The sequence below is a fragment of the Capsicum annuum genome, chromosome 12 (genome assembly GCF_002878395.1).
Source record: "Capsicum annuum cultivar UCD-10X-F1 chromosome 12, UCD10Xv1.1, whole genome shotgun sequence".
Taxonomy (NCBI): domain Eukaryota; kingdom Viridiplantae; phylum Streptophyta; class Magnoliopsida; order Solanales; family Solanaceae; genus Capsicum; species Capsicum annuum.
Window position 1 is genome coordinate 143650865 of NC_061122.1, and position 15881 is coordinate 143666745.

The window sequence follows — 15881 nt, forward strand, 5'->3', positions numbered from 1 at the left end:
ATGATATGACCTAAAAAGGTGACAGTGTTCAACCAAAATTCACATTCCAAAAACTTAGCATACAACTGTTGTTCTTTCAGAGTCAGTAATGCAACCTGAAGGTGATTGGCATGATCCACGCTACTCTTAGAGTACACCAAAATATCGTCTATGAACACAAAGATGAACAAGTCCAAAAAATGACAGCTGATCCTATTCATCAAATCCATAAATGTCAATGGGGCATTGGTCAAACCAAATATCATCGAGAACTCAAAATGCCCATACCGGGTATGAAAAGTAGTCTTAGGGATATCCTCATCCCTAATATTTAATTGATGATACCCGGATCGAAGATCTATTTTGGAGAAAAACTTAGCACCCTGCAATTGATCAAACAAGTCATCTACCCCCGGGAGAGGATACTTGTTCTTTACCGTCACCTTATTCAACTGTAGATACTTAATACACATCTAAAGGAAACCATCCTTATTACGCATGAATAAAACTAGTGCACCTCATGCAAACACACTAGGATAAATGAAACCCTTATCTAAGAGATCCTTTAGTTGCTCCTTAATCTCCTTCAACTCAGCTGGAACCATTCTATACAAGGGAATAGAAATCGGATGAGTTTTCAGAATAAAATCAATCCCAAACTCAATCTCTCTATCTAGAGGAACACTAGGAAGGTCATTCATGAAGACCTTCAAAAATTCATTTACCACCAAGATAAAATGCAAAGAAGGAACCTCAGAGTTAGAATCCTTAACCTGGAATAGATGATAGAGACACCCCCTGGAGATTAATCTTCGAGCTCTAAGATATGATATAAACCTACCATTAGGATCTAGGGAACCACCCTCCTACTCATTAACTGGATTATTAGGGAAATTAAAGACAGCCTTACAAGTCCGAAAGTCTAGAGACGCATAGCATGAGTGCAACCAACCCATCCCCAATATAATATCAAAATATACCATATTTAATTAAAAAAAATCTAGCAAAGTTTCTTTATTACCAACAAATACCACACACCCGCTATAGACTCTTCTAGTAATCACAGAGTCACCTACCAGGGTAGAAATAGAAAAAGGATCCAAAATACACTCCAAACCAAAACCAAAATTAATAGCCACAAATAGGGTTATATAAGAGAGAGTAGACCCCAGATCAAGTAAATAGTACATATCACAAGAAAAGAGTTTCATCATATCAGTCATGACATTAGGTGATGCCTCGTTCTCCTGACGAGTAGTGAGAGCATAACGATAATTTTGACCAGTGTCAGAGTCATGATGCACCCTTTGGTGCTGGCGCTGAAGAAGATATAACAAGAACATTGTTATCCCCAGAGGCAACTGTAGCACCCCAACTTAGTATAAGAAGTCCCACATCGGTAAAACACAAAAGAGATACTGGGTATATAAGTAAGCAAGCCTTACTCCCCAGTGACGCTTTTTAAAGTTGTGTGGGCCTGGGCCTAAAACGGACAATATCACTAGTATATTGTGCAATTACAGGGGTCTCTCAGGCCTTCATTATTCGAGATGCCCGTCGCGGCTAGCGCTTTGGCTTGGGTCATGATAAGAATGGTATTAGATCCACTCCTATGTCAGCCCTATCAATGTGGGACGGAGTTCAAACTGAGTTTAGGTAAATCCCGATAAGGTGGGACAAACCTCAGTCCTGAGTCTAAGCAAATCCCATTCGCTGGGGCAATCCTCAGCAAGGATGCTGAGTCCATAAGGGGGTGTATGCAATACCCTAACATAGGATAAGAAGATATACATAAATGAAAAAAGAGGGATGCTGGATATATAAGTAAGAAAGCCTTACTCCCCAGTGATGCATTTTAAAGTCGTGGGGGCCTGGGCCTAAAGTAGATAATATCACTAGTGGGTTAGGCCATTACAGGGGTCTCTCGGGCCTTCGTGGTTTGAGATGCCTATCGCAGCCAGGGCTTTGGCTCGGGTCATGACAGGAAGTTCTAAGCCTCTTATGCATACATTATAACCTGCACAAAACTAAGAAAAGTATGGGGTGTTACAGTATCTCCCCCTGGGGAATATTCATCCTTGAATAAGACTGATTAAGCTGAGAATACTGAGGAAACTGAGATCATATATAAACATGCATGACTTCGAACATTATTGCGTATCTAAGTCTAAAACATGATACATCAACTGAATATCATGAACTAAAATAATTTCTTGAATACACGCAATGACATAAGAATGGTTATATGGCTGAGGTAGAAATGAGAGTATAAACTTATAAGTAACCATTTCTTTAGGTTGGATCTGATGGCTAAGGTAGAAACGAGAGTGTCAACTTATAAGTAACCATTCTTTATGCTGGATTTGATTTCGTGAAGAAAATATGAGAGATTTAGAACATGAAAACTTGGGGTATTACAACATCTCCCCCTTGGGATCGTTCGTCACCCGAATGATATTAACTTGGCTGAAATACTAAGGAAAGATTGAGATGATGTATGGGACACTTACGAACTAAATAATGACTGAATATCTGGAATCTAAAACTGATGCATGAACTGAACTGGATTCATAATTTTCATGGATGCGAACAAACTATCTCTTGGAATGGCCATATTCATGAAACTTAGTAAGACTAGATCGAAACATAGAAACCCATAAGACATTGTTTGTCTGACTACTAAACCGAACTGCTGGCTAAATAAACTAAATTATACTAAAAGATTATACTCAACTATACATTTTACTTCAAAACTTTACTTCACTTGAGGCTACTTAAAATATTCACATCGGCACTGATAACTCTATCTACTGACGTCTGAGATGAACTAAATTCTCTCACTATGTTCAAGCCTACTTGAATCTACCAAGCGTACACATAACACTGTAATACTTGTCTGAATCATGAAAATAAGAAATACTTACTCTCTCCCATCTAAACAATTATCCGTCATTACTATCTTGACCTAAGAAGAGGTCACTGAAAGGTTAGAATATGAGGACCTGAAGAATGAAAGGATAACTTTGACACATAAATTAGGCCTAAGGAATAAAGTATCAATATTATGGATTCATCAAAGAGTTCTAAACTGAGGATATAGATGACATGCTTTGGATTTCGCTGATCATAAGGAGTATAGCATGGGTACCTGGAATTGAACATACTGTAAAGTAGGAGTACATGAGTCATGAACTGCATGACCTGAGTTTGGAGTTCATAAATTTTGTGAAATATGATTCGTACTTCTGAATGAACTAGAGCTCTTCATACTAAGAACTAGGAGAGTACATGATTCTCTATTATGTGCATGAACATGAACTATGATTATGGAACTGACATGTAAGGCATGAGTATATATTGTAATGACTGAAAAACTTTGCGTTGAGATAAGAATGTGTTGGGCATCACCCTCTCTTACTACTGATGTTCTACAATACACTGACATCATACTAGAATTTGAGAGCCTGACTTGGTTACTTGTTCTATCATCTCCCCCTTAGCTTTAATCCATCATTTTAAATATGTGGACCCCTTTAAAATTTCTAAACTAAACTACAATCACTTTACTCTGAGTTCAGACCATCTAGAGCTTCAACTCTTCTTTCTATTAGCTCAATCTTTAAAGATTCAAACTTTGATTCTAACACTTAACATGGATCTCCCCAAACCTCCAATGAACCATACTAACTTCCTTCATAGCCTACTAACATCACATCTAAACCATGAGAATTACCATTACACCAACATACCTAACATCAACAACATATAATTTTGAATCAACAAACTTAAATTCTTGCATACACTATTTCAATCCTACTGATTCACCCTTTATACAATTTGTTTCATGAATGTATAATCTGTTAAATCCAGATAAACATTATCCCCATTTCACACGCTACTAAACTTCTGGGTTCATGCTTCTAACTCTAGATCATATACTATCATAGGATTTTAAGAAATAATCTGAGAGCACATCTGACTTTGGCTTAAAATATGATTTTTATGAACATGAATGAAATATTTCAAACTTTAGAACATAAGGGCACTGATGGGATATTTTTTATCCCACATGCAATCCCATAACTGTTTATGGGGACTGTCTAAGAAAACTTTGTCTGTAAGGATTTAAGTTGGGCTATTTTTGTTGTCTCAAGAGTAAGGCAGAGTTAGCATGATAGAGAAAGATGAGTATCTATATAAATTTCTAATAGAACACTTCTACTGCATGATCTGAGACATGAGAGAAGGGAAACATTTCCTAAATACCCTGTAGCCTCTTGAAGAAAAGTACAAATGTCTCCATACCATTTTGAAAGACTCTACTAGACACAACTTCATAGACTCCCTAGGAAACTTAAACTCTGTGCTCTGATATCATGTTTGTCACGATCCAAGACAACCCCCTAGTCTTAATATAGTGCTTGGAACCACAAGTGATCCCAAGCTAACCTATGAACTGACATACTATTAAGCAACTGAATTATAATATATTAAATAGCTGTTTGCTGTAAGGAAATATAATCATGACAAAATTTGAGAGAAATTATATTACTAATATAATTTATAATCTGATAAAAACTGAGGAGAGAACTAAAATTACATGATTGACTCTGACTGACATCTATGAAGCCTCTACTATACTGACTATAGATAGCTAGTACATGCCTCCAACTACCACTAATCAATACATATGAATAATAAAAAGAAAAAGTACACGAACAACATCTGACTGGAGTCCTCGAAATAGGAGAACTTATCACCTGCTAGCTGGAAGCTGCAACTGTCTGATCATGATGTGTGGACTATAACTGGTACCTACATTATGAAAAAATGTATCCACATAGACGTATATATGGATCAGTACTTCTGGAATATATTGAGTAAGCAGGGGTGAATGCAATAAGTAAAACTAATTTTATATGAAATCTTAAAGCATGCATGCTAAGTGTAAGTAGACTCACCAAGAGACTGAAATAGACTGAAAGCTGAAATATCTTAAAAACATGAGTAACAAATGTAATCTGATAAGTTGGTGTTAGGGCTGGGCATAAAATACCAAAAACTGAATTACGGAACTGAAAAATTTGGTAATTAATATTCGGTAATTCGGTGTTTGGTATGGTATTTGGGAGTAAAATTTCAATATTTTGTTATTCGGGATTAGGTTTAGTACAAGATATTAATACCATTTGTATTCAGTATTTACCGAATATTACATATATATATATATATATATATATATAAATCTAACTCAACCCAATAGACAATAGTACTAGTCATCCCAAAGAATCTCTTAGACCTTGGTAATATATTCATAAAAAGCAAAAAAAAGAATACTAAATAGGGTTTCTATTAAATATACTCTTTGAAGTTTAAACGTACATTTGCGCATCTCCAAACTACCGAAGTTTAATTTATCGATTACCGAACTACCGAACTACCGAACCGGTGTTTATAAGTATGGTATGTGGTATCTATGTTCAAATATCGATTGTCAAAGTATCAAACCCAAACTTTGAAAATACCAAACCGAATATCGAATGCCCACCCCTAGCTGGTGTATCAGTACACTTAGTTTCTTAAAACTTTACTTTTATAATATAAGTAGAACTGAAGCTGAAAGACGGTAAAACATCGGTACTGTATGAATATTGGGTTTGAAACTATGTGGTGGAAATCTATATAACTTAAGGATCTAAATAGAATAATCTATAAACTAAAATTCTAAAATATGATAACTGAATAACTGATAAACTGTATGCTATGGTCAATGGAAGCTTGAACTAAATTCTGTATTGAATACTAAACTGAGATTGTGAGGGGTATCATCTAACTAACATGACCCATTCTAAGCTGATTGGTGGTCCAACCTGTGACCTAGTTGGAAGGGTATCAGTACCGTGCCATGGGTACTAACAATGGTTGTGTAGATCCACTAAGCTACTGAAGAACTAGGGTATCAAGCCTAAACTGGTGGGTGATCCCTGGACGGAGTCAAGCCTAATCTGATGGGTGACCCCTGAGAGGTAGTCAAGCCTAAATTGACAGGTGACTCCTCATCCCACGCTGGATATATAGTTCTAGAATGCAGGGACTGCTACTGGCGACTCTGCCTAACTAACGGGGAAGACGCCATTCTGCATTCACTTGGTGCTAAATCCTACTCCTAACTTAACTGACACTGATTACTGGCTTAACTGAGCCAACAACTGAACATGATACTAACTGAATGACAAGACTTATGGTTTATCGAAAACCATTCTAAAGATTTTGAAAACTATGTAAACAACTGCGTAACGAGTGTTCATAACCCTTCAGGACTCAATAGAATAACAATAGGAACACATGAAAGCTATAAAACCATAATAGGGAATCATGTTTCAAAATTCAATTATTTAGACATTTCATCAAACACTTGAAATTCATATACTTAAGCATGGAGGTGAGTGAAACATATGGGAATAGCATAATTGCAATACTGAAATCATAAATTTGGGATTTATATTGATTGATAATGCTCGTTATGAGTTTGAATATCTGAGTATATTGATAAGATTCATGGATTAACTGTCCGAATACTTGAAAAGTTGAATTTATGTAAATAACATAGGTATGAGTATTCATAACCCACCAGCACTGAATAACTATAAGGCACGATATCAACACTTATAACTGTAGTATAGGAATCATGGTTCAAAGACCCAAAACATGAACAATCCACCAAACATGTCAAAATCATAAGCTTGGACATGGGAATTCTTTAAACATGAGAAAATAGCATGATTACATGACTAAAATCACAAATTGGAGGCTTAACATGGAATTCACTTGAAATAAGACTTGGGAAATCCAAATTCACACTATGAGGAAATTAAATCTTTCATTGAAACATACATGGGATGAAATAGCATTTAACTTACCAAGAAAACATAAAATTCAATCTTTCTGGAATATACAAAATACCATAATCATAGAAGATTTATTCTTTAATTGAAAGAAAAGGATTTTGGGCTCCATGGGTGAAAGGGGACCCATGGATGAGCTCCCACATACCTTAAACTTCTTAACTTGGGGAATATAATTGAATTTTATGAACTCGGGAGAGGGTTAGGGTTTCTTTGAGAGGAGATTGGAGAATATGGGCAAATAATTCCCTAACTGAAGCTTTAAGTCATGGATTTATGAATTGGGTTGAGGTAGGAAAAGACCCAATTGCCCCTCAATAATTTAAACAAAAAATTTGTTACTGGAATGTGGATTGATGGCTCATTGCGACGTGCTCTTATCGTGATGGCTTACTGTTTCTGACAAAAATGATCATAACTTTTCGCTCGAGTATCGAATTAAGGCAAAATTGGTATCGTTGGAAAGATAATTCAATTATATACAATTTGGTAGGTCTTGAGTTGAAAAATTCCATGTATATAAAAGTTATATACGTTCAAAGTTGACCCTTGTAGAATCAAATACCAAACTTTGGACGAATCAAAAGCTCTTATCTCAACTTTGTTCTAAGTGATTTCTATGAACATTCCTCACCTCATAAGCACTTCACATACTAGGATAAAGATAATGACACATGTATTCAATTATGAATCAAGAACTGGATGAAAACATCTTCACCGCAATGCGATGAAGGCCTCATCGCTTTAACCACCACGATGTGCCACTATCACGGTGAGGTTCTGGAATCAAAATCCAAACATGATGCAATCCTCATTCAAAAAATTCAAAACTTTCCTATGACATGATCATAACACCCCTGAACATGTATTAACTCAAAAACTTACGTCTCCAGGTTGGAAAGGCCAGTTTAAAAATCCTTGAAGTTAAGAGGCTAAAAAAAAGACTAAGTCCCCAACACTTGGTGAAATTTTCAAGTTCTAAGCCTCTTATGCATGCACTCTGAGCTAAACAGAACTAACAAAAGTATAGGTTATTACAAAACCTTACCAACGAGACAATTTCTAAGCATATGGACTGGATGACCACAGTTGAAGTACCTTTTCCTTGCCTCATCACTGAAACCTCGATGCAAATGACCACAAAATCTATAAGGAGGATATGATAGAGCTGACTAAGCTCCACTAGCCTGAGATTGGGAACCCTATGCCCTAAAGTTATCACCACCAAGGAAACGCTTGTCACCCAATGACTTTGGGTAGGGACCTCTAGCCATCAATTAAGAACCAGAATTTCCCTACTTCATCTTGGGCCACTTACCACCATCCCTGCCACTCTTCTACTGGACACTACCCTGCTCAAAGAATCTAAACTTCTTTCCCTGTCTCTCTCCCAACTCATCCTGCTTCTTCTTCTCTTCCTCTACCTGCTGTATGTATACTTACAACCTAGAGATATCCATGTCCTTGATTAACAAGACAAGCTTACTCTCAATAATTAACTCACAAGATAATCTTGAAGCAAACTTTCTCATTCATGCCCTCATACTAGAAACTAAATCCAGAGCATACCGTGATAACTGGTGAAACTTTAAGGTATACTCCTTGACTGATATCTTACCTTACTTCAGATTAAAAAACTCTCCTGCTTTCAGTTCTCTCAAATCTTGAGGAAAGAAGCGGTCCAAAAAAGCATTAGAGAAATCTTCCTACAGAGATGACTCGGCATCATCACCCCTCGACTATTCCTATCCCTCATACCATTAGTACGCCACATATTTTAGTTGGTAGGTGACAAACTCCACTCTCTTCATATTTGTGGCATGCACAACTCAGAATATCTTTTCCATTTCATCCAAGAAATCTTGAGGATCCTCCTTTACCTTAACACCCATAAAGGTCAAAGGGTCCATCCTCATGAACTGACCAAACCCTATGGCCTCAGAAGATGGAGTAATAATAATAACACGCTTAGACTGAGTAGCTACCAACTGTGCCAACATTTGAATAAACTAATAAAACTCAACGTTTGCCATTTCAGCTCGAGGAGTCTAAGATGGACTATAGGTAATCGGTGGAACTCCAGAATAATCCAAGACTAGACCCATAGATTGAGTATGGATCCTATGAGTAGAGCGTGTCCCATCAACATTGTCCCCTATTGGGATAGAGGAGTTTCTGTGATCTTCAGATCATTGAGGTATGATATGAAAAATGGATAAATGGGAATTAGAAAATATTTCAGGTCTTAAACTTTACAGCATGATAACCAAACACAAGAAAGAGAAACATTTCTAAATGCCTTGTAGCCTCTTCCTTATGAGTGTGGAGTGCTACATACCCTTAAAAGAGACTCTACTCGACATGAATTTATAGACTCCCAATTGACCATGAACCTATGACTTTGATGATAATCTAACATGACCCGAACTAGGGCATAGTCATATCGGGTTTCCTCAAGCCCAATAGGGACTGGAGAAAACCCCCAATACCCAACTATAACCACCCTACACCCTATATCAGGTAGATTTTGAATATATATGTATATATATAATATAACAAAATGGAACAATCATAAATTAAATACAATCAAATGGTGTCAGCCAAAATACCAATACCAATGCCAAGGCTGACACTAATATCGACACAACCCATGACAACCTAATGTAGTCTCACAAAGCCTCTGTCTGAAATCAAAATAATATTTGGTCGGGACATGCCCCCGACCATAGCCAAAATCCAAAGTCTAAGAAATAACCAATGTATATAGAGAAGTCCAGACATAAAATAGAGCCTTACGAAGTATGAAATCTCACCATTTCAATCCAACACAAAGCTATCCCCGAATCTAAGTTACTGAGCAGAAGTAGTAGTATATCCGGTTCCTGCATCACGTGGAAATACAACGCCTGAAGACGGGTTAGTGGGTGAACTCTAGCATGTAAGGATAAAATAATGTCAATATTTAAAACTAAGTAAATAACCATATGCAATCACATCCATATATTTATATACAAATATACAATCCATGCCGGGAATGAAAATCGGGTGTAGCATGCATTTAAATCCTTTAACCTGGGTTTGTATAGCTTACCATAATAATCCACCCACGGGCTATATGGGTCCAGTGTTACTCTCTGAACGGGCCCCAGTACATGTAGCTCATAAATCGAAGATATCACAGGAGCCGGGGATTCTCATATACCCTTTTCCCTCTATGATAAATATATACAAGTGTAAACTTATGGGATTACCGTGTACCCCACAAGTATAAAGTCACCATAACCATCCCCCCTATTGACAAACATGAGTTTCTAGTGTCCGTTCATCAGATTCACACCTTCATGGTAAGCTTTCACAACCCGCCATTATTGCCTAATTAAAATCATAAAGTTATTAACCAAGGCTTTATGAAGTGGTATTGTCGTATTGACTATAGCTTGCAAGCAATATCATTAGCCAACACTTAGGGGATTCCCATGTACCCCACATGATTATTAATTAAACTAAAACCATGGCCACCAAGGCCTTTCCAATTCATTTAAAACCATTTGAACCAATTTGGATTCCATTACCAAATAGTACAATGCAATAGTTTCAATAAAAGTCAAACCATGTGACAAAATTATTCTCATTAGCATTTTAACAACCATGTTGAGGGCATATAGTTTCCAAAACCAAAACCAAGTACCAATTGACCATTCCCATGAAACCACATGTTCAATTCCACAATTATAACATGAAAACCATAAGAAAAACATGGAAAAACATTATCCAACTAAGAACAACCAAAACCCCCAACATATAATTCAAAATCAAACAATACCCATAATTAAATCATGAAAACCATTCATAAAAATATGAATTTAGTTGAACTAACAATGAGATAGGAGTAACATGCCTTAGATACCAAAGAGTACAGAGAGAAACCACCCCTTAGAGCCTCAATTGACCACCTTGAAGTTGAGCCAAGAGCCTTGAGAGAGATTTGAGAGTGTTTAAGTGTTTTTGATTGAGAATAATAGTGTAATTAAAGTCCCAAAAGTGTTTTAAGTTATAGGGTCAAAATAGGTTAAGAGGGGAGATGTCCAAAATAGCTCAACTTAAATTATAAAAATCACCGTAGGAGTATACGACTCCCCCCAACTCGTACACACACCATACGAGTGGTACCTACCACTCGTACCCTATACAGAATGTTGGACATCACACACTGTCCACTGTACTACTCTCCTTGCCCAAATTATACCCATACCATAAGACTAGTACCCTCAAACCATATCCAAGATAGAATCTAAGGGGTTAGACACTAGATAATGTACGAATTGGACTATACCACTCGTAATATCTCTATACAACTTGTATGGAGTCTAGTCGTACCTAGGACAATATATAATCAAGAACATATTGCTTAACATACGACTTGGACCCCTTAGGTTGTACCCACATCATACAACTACTAAGCCTAAGTCGTATGATGTCCAAAGGGTTCAGAACTTAGGAAATTTCTAAGGATCAAACTCAGGGTGTTTTAATTGTTAGCTTTACTGAATAGTATGGCTTGTGATGCAGGATCATGTGAAGTTTTGCTTGTCTGTTCCACATGTCATGTGATTGTTATCGTAAGTAATTGTTATCAAGATAATTTTATTGGCTTTATTTTCCCTCTTAGCTGGCAGTTATTGTATATCTTTGTTTGGTTATTCTGATACGATAAATATGTTGTATTTCTTATCTATATTTTTGTTGTTCGACAGGATGTGGTGTACTACAACAAGCTAGAAGATCCAATAGATGTCGAATATGATATGTTGGATCTTGATTTTGGTATGACCTACATATATATCTTGCTTTGTACTGTTCAACATTTTCATGATTTATGCAACTTCTCATTTCTTTTACATTCATCATCTTTAGGTCTCGTTTAGTTTGTCAGGTAATTGCAATACCTGAACTTGGTAGAATTTGGTTAGCTCTCCCTGTTGAAAATGAGACTACTGTTGATGGCTATAAATTAAAACCATATTAGAATTTTTTTTCCTTCCCCGGATTAAGGATTTTATGGTCCATTCTGACAAACACTAAAGTGTCGAGAAATATTATGGGATGATAGTACTTATAGGGACCATTTGATTACTTATTTACTTGTATCACTGGAAATATTCCAAGCGTTACAATCCCCCTCCCCCCATGTAATATCCTACTTGATGTTTCTTTTAGAGCGAAGGTTGTAGCTATTTTGGTACCCAGTTTTCTCCTTGCTGGTTGTCATTTTTTGAACCCAAATTCTCATTGTGTTTGATTTGCGATGGATTTCAAATTTTGGTTTGTCAAACTTATGGGTATAACTAATGATGAAGAAGCCTCTGCAACATGAGTTATTGGAACCTATGGTTATGTAGCTTCGGAGTAAGCAACATAACCAATAATAAGCAATAGGATAAATTGAAACTTCTCTCTGATTTTATTTATTTCTCTTGCTGTTGCATGTACTTGTGGGATTACTTGGCAACTAAAATGGCTGATTTGTATGTATTTGTTGTTATTCTTTTTGAGGTGCTGAAAGAAAAAGAGGCCGTCAATCGTACTGAATATAATATGATGAAAACTACAGAAAGGCGTTCCTTAGTGTCCATTGTAAGTCTTATTACTCTTAAACTATTTTGAAGGCATAATTTCTTATGGATTCTATTTACCGTGTTGCCACTTCTACTTTGTTGTGTGATTTAAAAAAAAGATGAAAACATTGATTTTATCATATAAATTGAGTAAGATAAATTCATGAAAGCTCTGAAAATATGTTTTCACATTCATCAGACATGATCTACATATGATTCGATATCACCTATCTGGCATCTTCATCAAATTTGGAAGTCTACTATTATCAGGTTTAGAATTAGTTCATCAACTTCCTAAATGCATTATTCTAAAAAAAGAATTAGAAATTCCATTGCCTGTTGTTATGTACATAGCTACACTTTTGTACTATGTCTATGTATAGGTCTAAATATGTTCTCATAATAGCATACATATATGTACACTATAAACTAATTCTTTGCAAAGATTAATGGTACATAATTGCAGATGCTGCAGCTCTGAGGAAGTCACCAAACTCAACTAGCATGACAAGATGGAAGGACCAACTGGATCCTACTTTGATGGATTTGTACCCTTATGACTGTGTTTTTAAGGTAAGTTGCTTCTTAAATTTTTTGGAGAGGAAGAGATACTTACTAACCAGATGAACATTAAGAATTTGTTGGATTTTGATTGGAGTAGGCCCTAACTGGTGCAAATTGAAAATGACATCGTTGATTAATCCTAATCGATCTTATGCTTCTCTTAGTATCGAAATTCCTGGAACCTCTAAGTTTGTATATACCTCCTTGCTTTTTCACTTATTGCTTTTGAATTTGTTTTTGAATCTTTAGTTATATAAGGTTAGGGGTATAATACGCTAGCTCAGAATATAGAAGTAGTAACTTTAATGGATGGCATTAGGAACTTATTTGTCCAATTTCTTTTGTTATGATAATCGAGAGGAAGCTCCAGTATTAGATGATAGGTGATTAAAACTAGTTCAATTTTCTATCTTTTCTATTATGAATTGTAATGGTTTAGTGATGTTTTAAATTGTTATTCCTATGATAGTTTATTAAAGTGATGCACCCAAGGGTGTGACCTAGCGGTCAATGAAGTGGGTGGAGAATTCTAGAAGAGGACAAAAACACTAGATGATTTTGGTCTATTAGTGCCTTGATGAACAGAGTTATCCGAAACCTAGTGGTGGTGGGAGGTGACAAGTATCTCGTGGAATTAGTCGAGGCACAAAAAAGCTGGCTCAAAAACCACAATTATAAATAAAATAAAATTTTTTATTGAAGTGATGAGTGTATGATGCAATTTAATATGTTCAAATGAGGTTTTCTTAATAAGATATCATGAAGGAAGGATAATTAGTGGAATTTATTCAGGTGACATTCCGATAGTTAACTTGATCTGCTGAATGTGCTACAATTTGCAACAGGGAAAATATGAGTGTCTTAATTTAGCAAGTTTGAGTATATGCTTTATTTCCCTAGAAAAACTATAACATAGTTTCTAATTTGACAAATAAAATGTTTTTTCTTTAGAATATGAAATGTCATGTAAAATAGGTTTCTGATTATCACATAAAAGAGTTGTGTAGTTTTTCTATATTTAGCTTATATTATATGTTGTGGGGCTTATTTGTTAATTCTAAGAAAACTTCTACACATTTGACATGGAAATGGAACCTGGCTCTGGTATGTCATTATTGAGGAAGTTATTAGCATCACCTGCAATTTCCCTGTAGCCTGCATATTAGAGTTCAAATATGAATCTACAAGAGTGAAGTCCATTTTCTTAATCTTCCTATGGTACTTTTGTGGTTGAATCCTTAAATTGGTGTTCTCCATTTGTCATGCATTTAAATATCCAAGGTCAATCTTCCACTAAAGAACATATGACATGGTTTTCATGCATCTTGACTTTCCCTGCAAAATCATATGAAATACAATCAAAAACAACAATAGAACTTACAATTATTTCAAGCTAGAAGCCTTAAATGTGCTAAAATAAAGCTAGCACATCAACACCCTCAACTTAAAACACCTGCTTGTCCTCAAGCAACTATCTAACACAGTGTTATGCACACAATCAAAACATCAATGCAAGAGTAGCACTTGTTTTCTTCATTTCAAACCCATTAAGAAACATGTGATCTTTTTCTGCTAAGCAACATCAAGATTCTATACATATCTTCAAAGTTCAGACAGATAAAACACTACTTAAACTCAGGGTATTAATCAATCATTTAGCAACAAGAAGTACCATTCTCATGCCTTCACATAAAAGAAATAAGTTCCTTATTCCAAATATCACCTAATACTTTTAGGAACTGAATCATCAAATCTCTCACTCTCATAACGAAGTTTCAAATTGTGCACCTATAATGCCATAAACTTGACCTCAACATTCTATTTGGTTCATCTAGTAGTCAAACTAACATCACTGCAGGACTTTTTTAGCTTAAAGAAAAGGCTTAAGTGCTGGGAAGGTCGCTTTAGGATTAGTGACTTAGCCTCTCTTTGTTCATTTACACCACTTGGCTACCACCACTAATTCATTTGCATTATTCTCCCAATCAACTTTTATATCCTTCTTAGTATCCCCACTCAACACTATTTATTTACTATTATTTTCACAACACCTTTCGCACCTTCCAATTATTATCCCCTCTCCTGTAGCCACCCTTAACTTAGATGATTTGCCTAAGTTTATGTGAAAAATGTCCAAAAAGAGAATTAGGCTAAAACAAAGGCTTAATTATGAAATAAGTGAAAGATATTCAATTTGTTGCAATAACGAAAACATTCAAATAGCTCAAAAAGGGATTTACTATATGCTTATGGGTTGTTTATTTTGGCTTAGAGGCTTTCTTATAAAAAACAGCCCGTGATCATTTCTCAGATGACTACTAGCAATCCTAATAGAATGATTTGGGCAAGTTCTAGATGCATGCACACAATAAAAAAATATTCATAGAAAAACCTCACTCTCTCATGGAATGGAATTGTACTGCCATCACCAGTTACTCAATCAAAACCAATTCTTAAGCAGGGAATGCCATATTTGTGTACTTTCGTAGACAAAAATGGTTTCCCATGTACCTAGCAATCAATCTAATAAACAAAAATTTTGATGGGCTCACAATTTTCAAATCACAATTTTCAAACTTACAGACTTATATAATGCTACTCAGTCATATCTACTTCTCATGCATACATAACACACAACTAAAAACAAATAATAAATCCTAAACATGTCGGCTCCTAGATAGCGCTCAAGGGCATAGAACATAGATAATGCACCCTTGAGGTTGCAAGTACCCCCACCCCCACAAACAAAAGCATGCATTGTCCTCAATGCAAACTTATTAAACTACAAAAACAAGGGTGATAACATACCTACAATGCA

General features: G+C 35.8%; 1 protein-coding gene across 1 annotated transcript in view; it reads left to right on the plus strand.

Moving 5' to 3' along the window:
* Positions 1–11910, plus strand: part of LOC124889672 (adrenodoxin-like protein 2, mitochondrial) — a 34620-nt gene extending 22710 nt beyond the window's left edge. The window contains exons 5-7 of the mRNA XM_047401652.1: positions 11454–11503; positions 11639–11730; positions 11799–11910. Coding sequence (XP_047257608.1) covers positions 11454–11503; positions 11639–11730; positions 11799–11910 — 254 coding nt within the window. The remainder of the gene's footprint in view (positions 1–11453; positions 11504–11638; positions 11731–11798) is intronic.
* The last annotated feature ends 3971 nt before the right edge of the window (positions 11911–15881 follow it).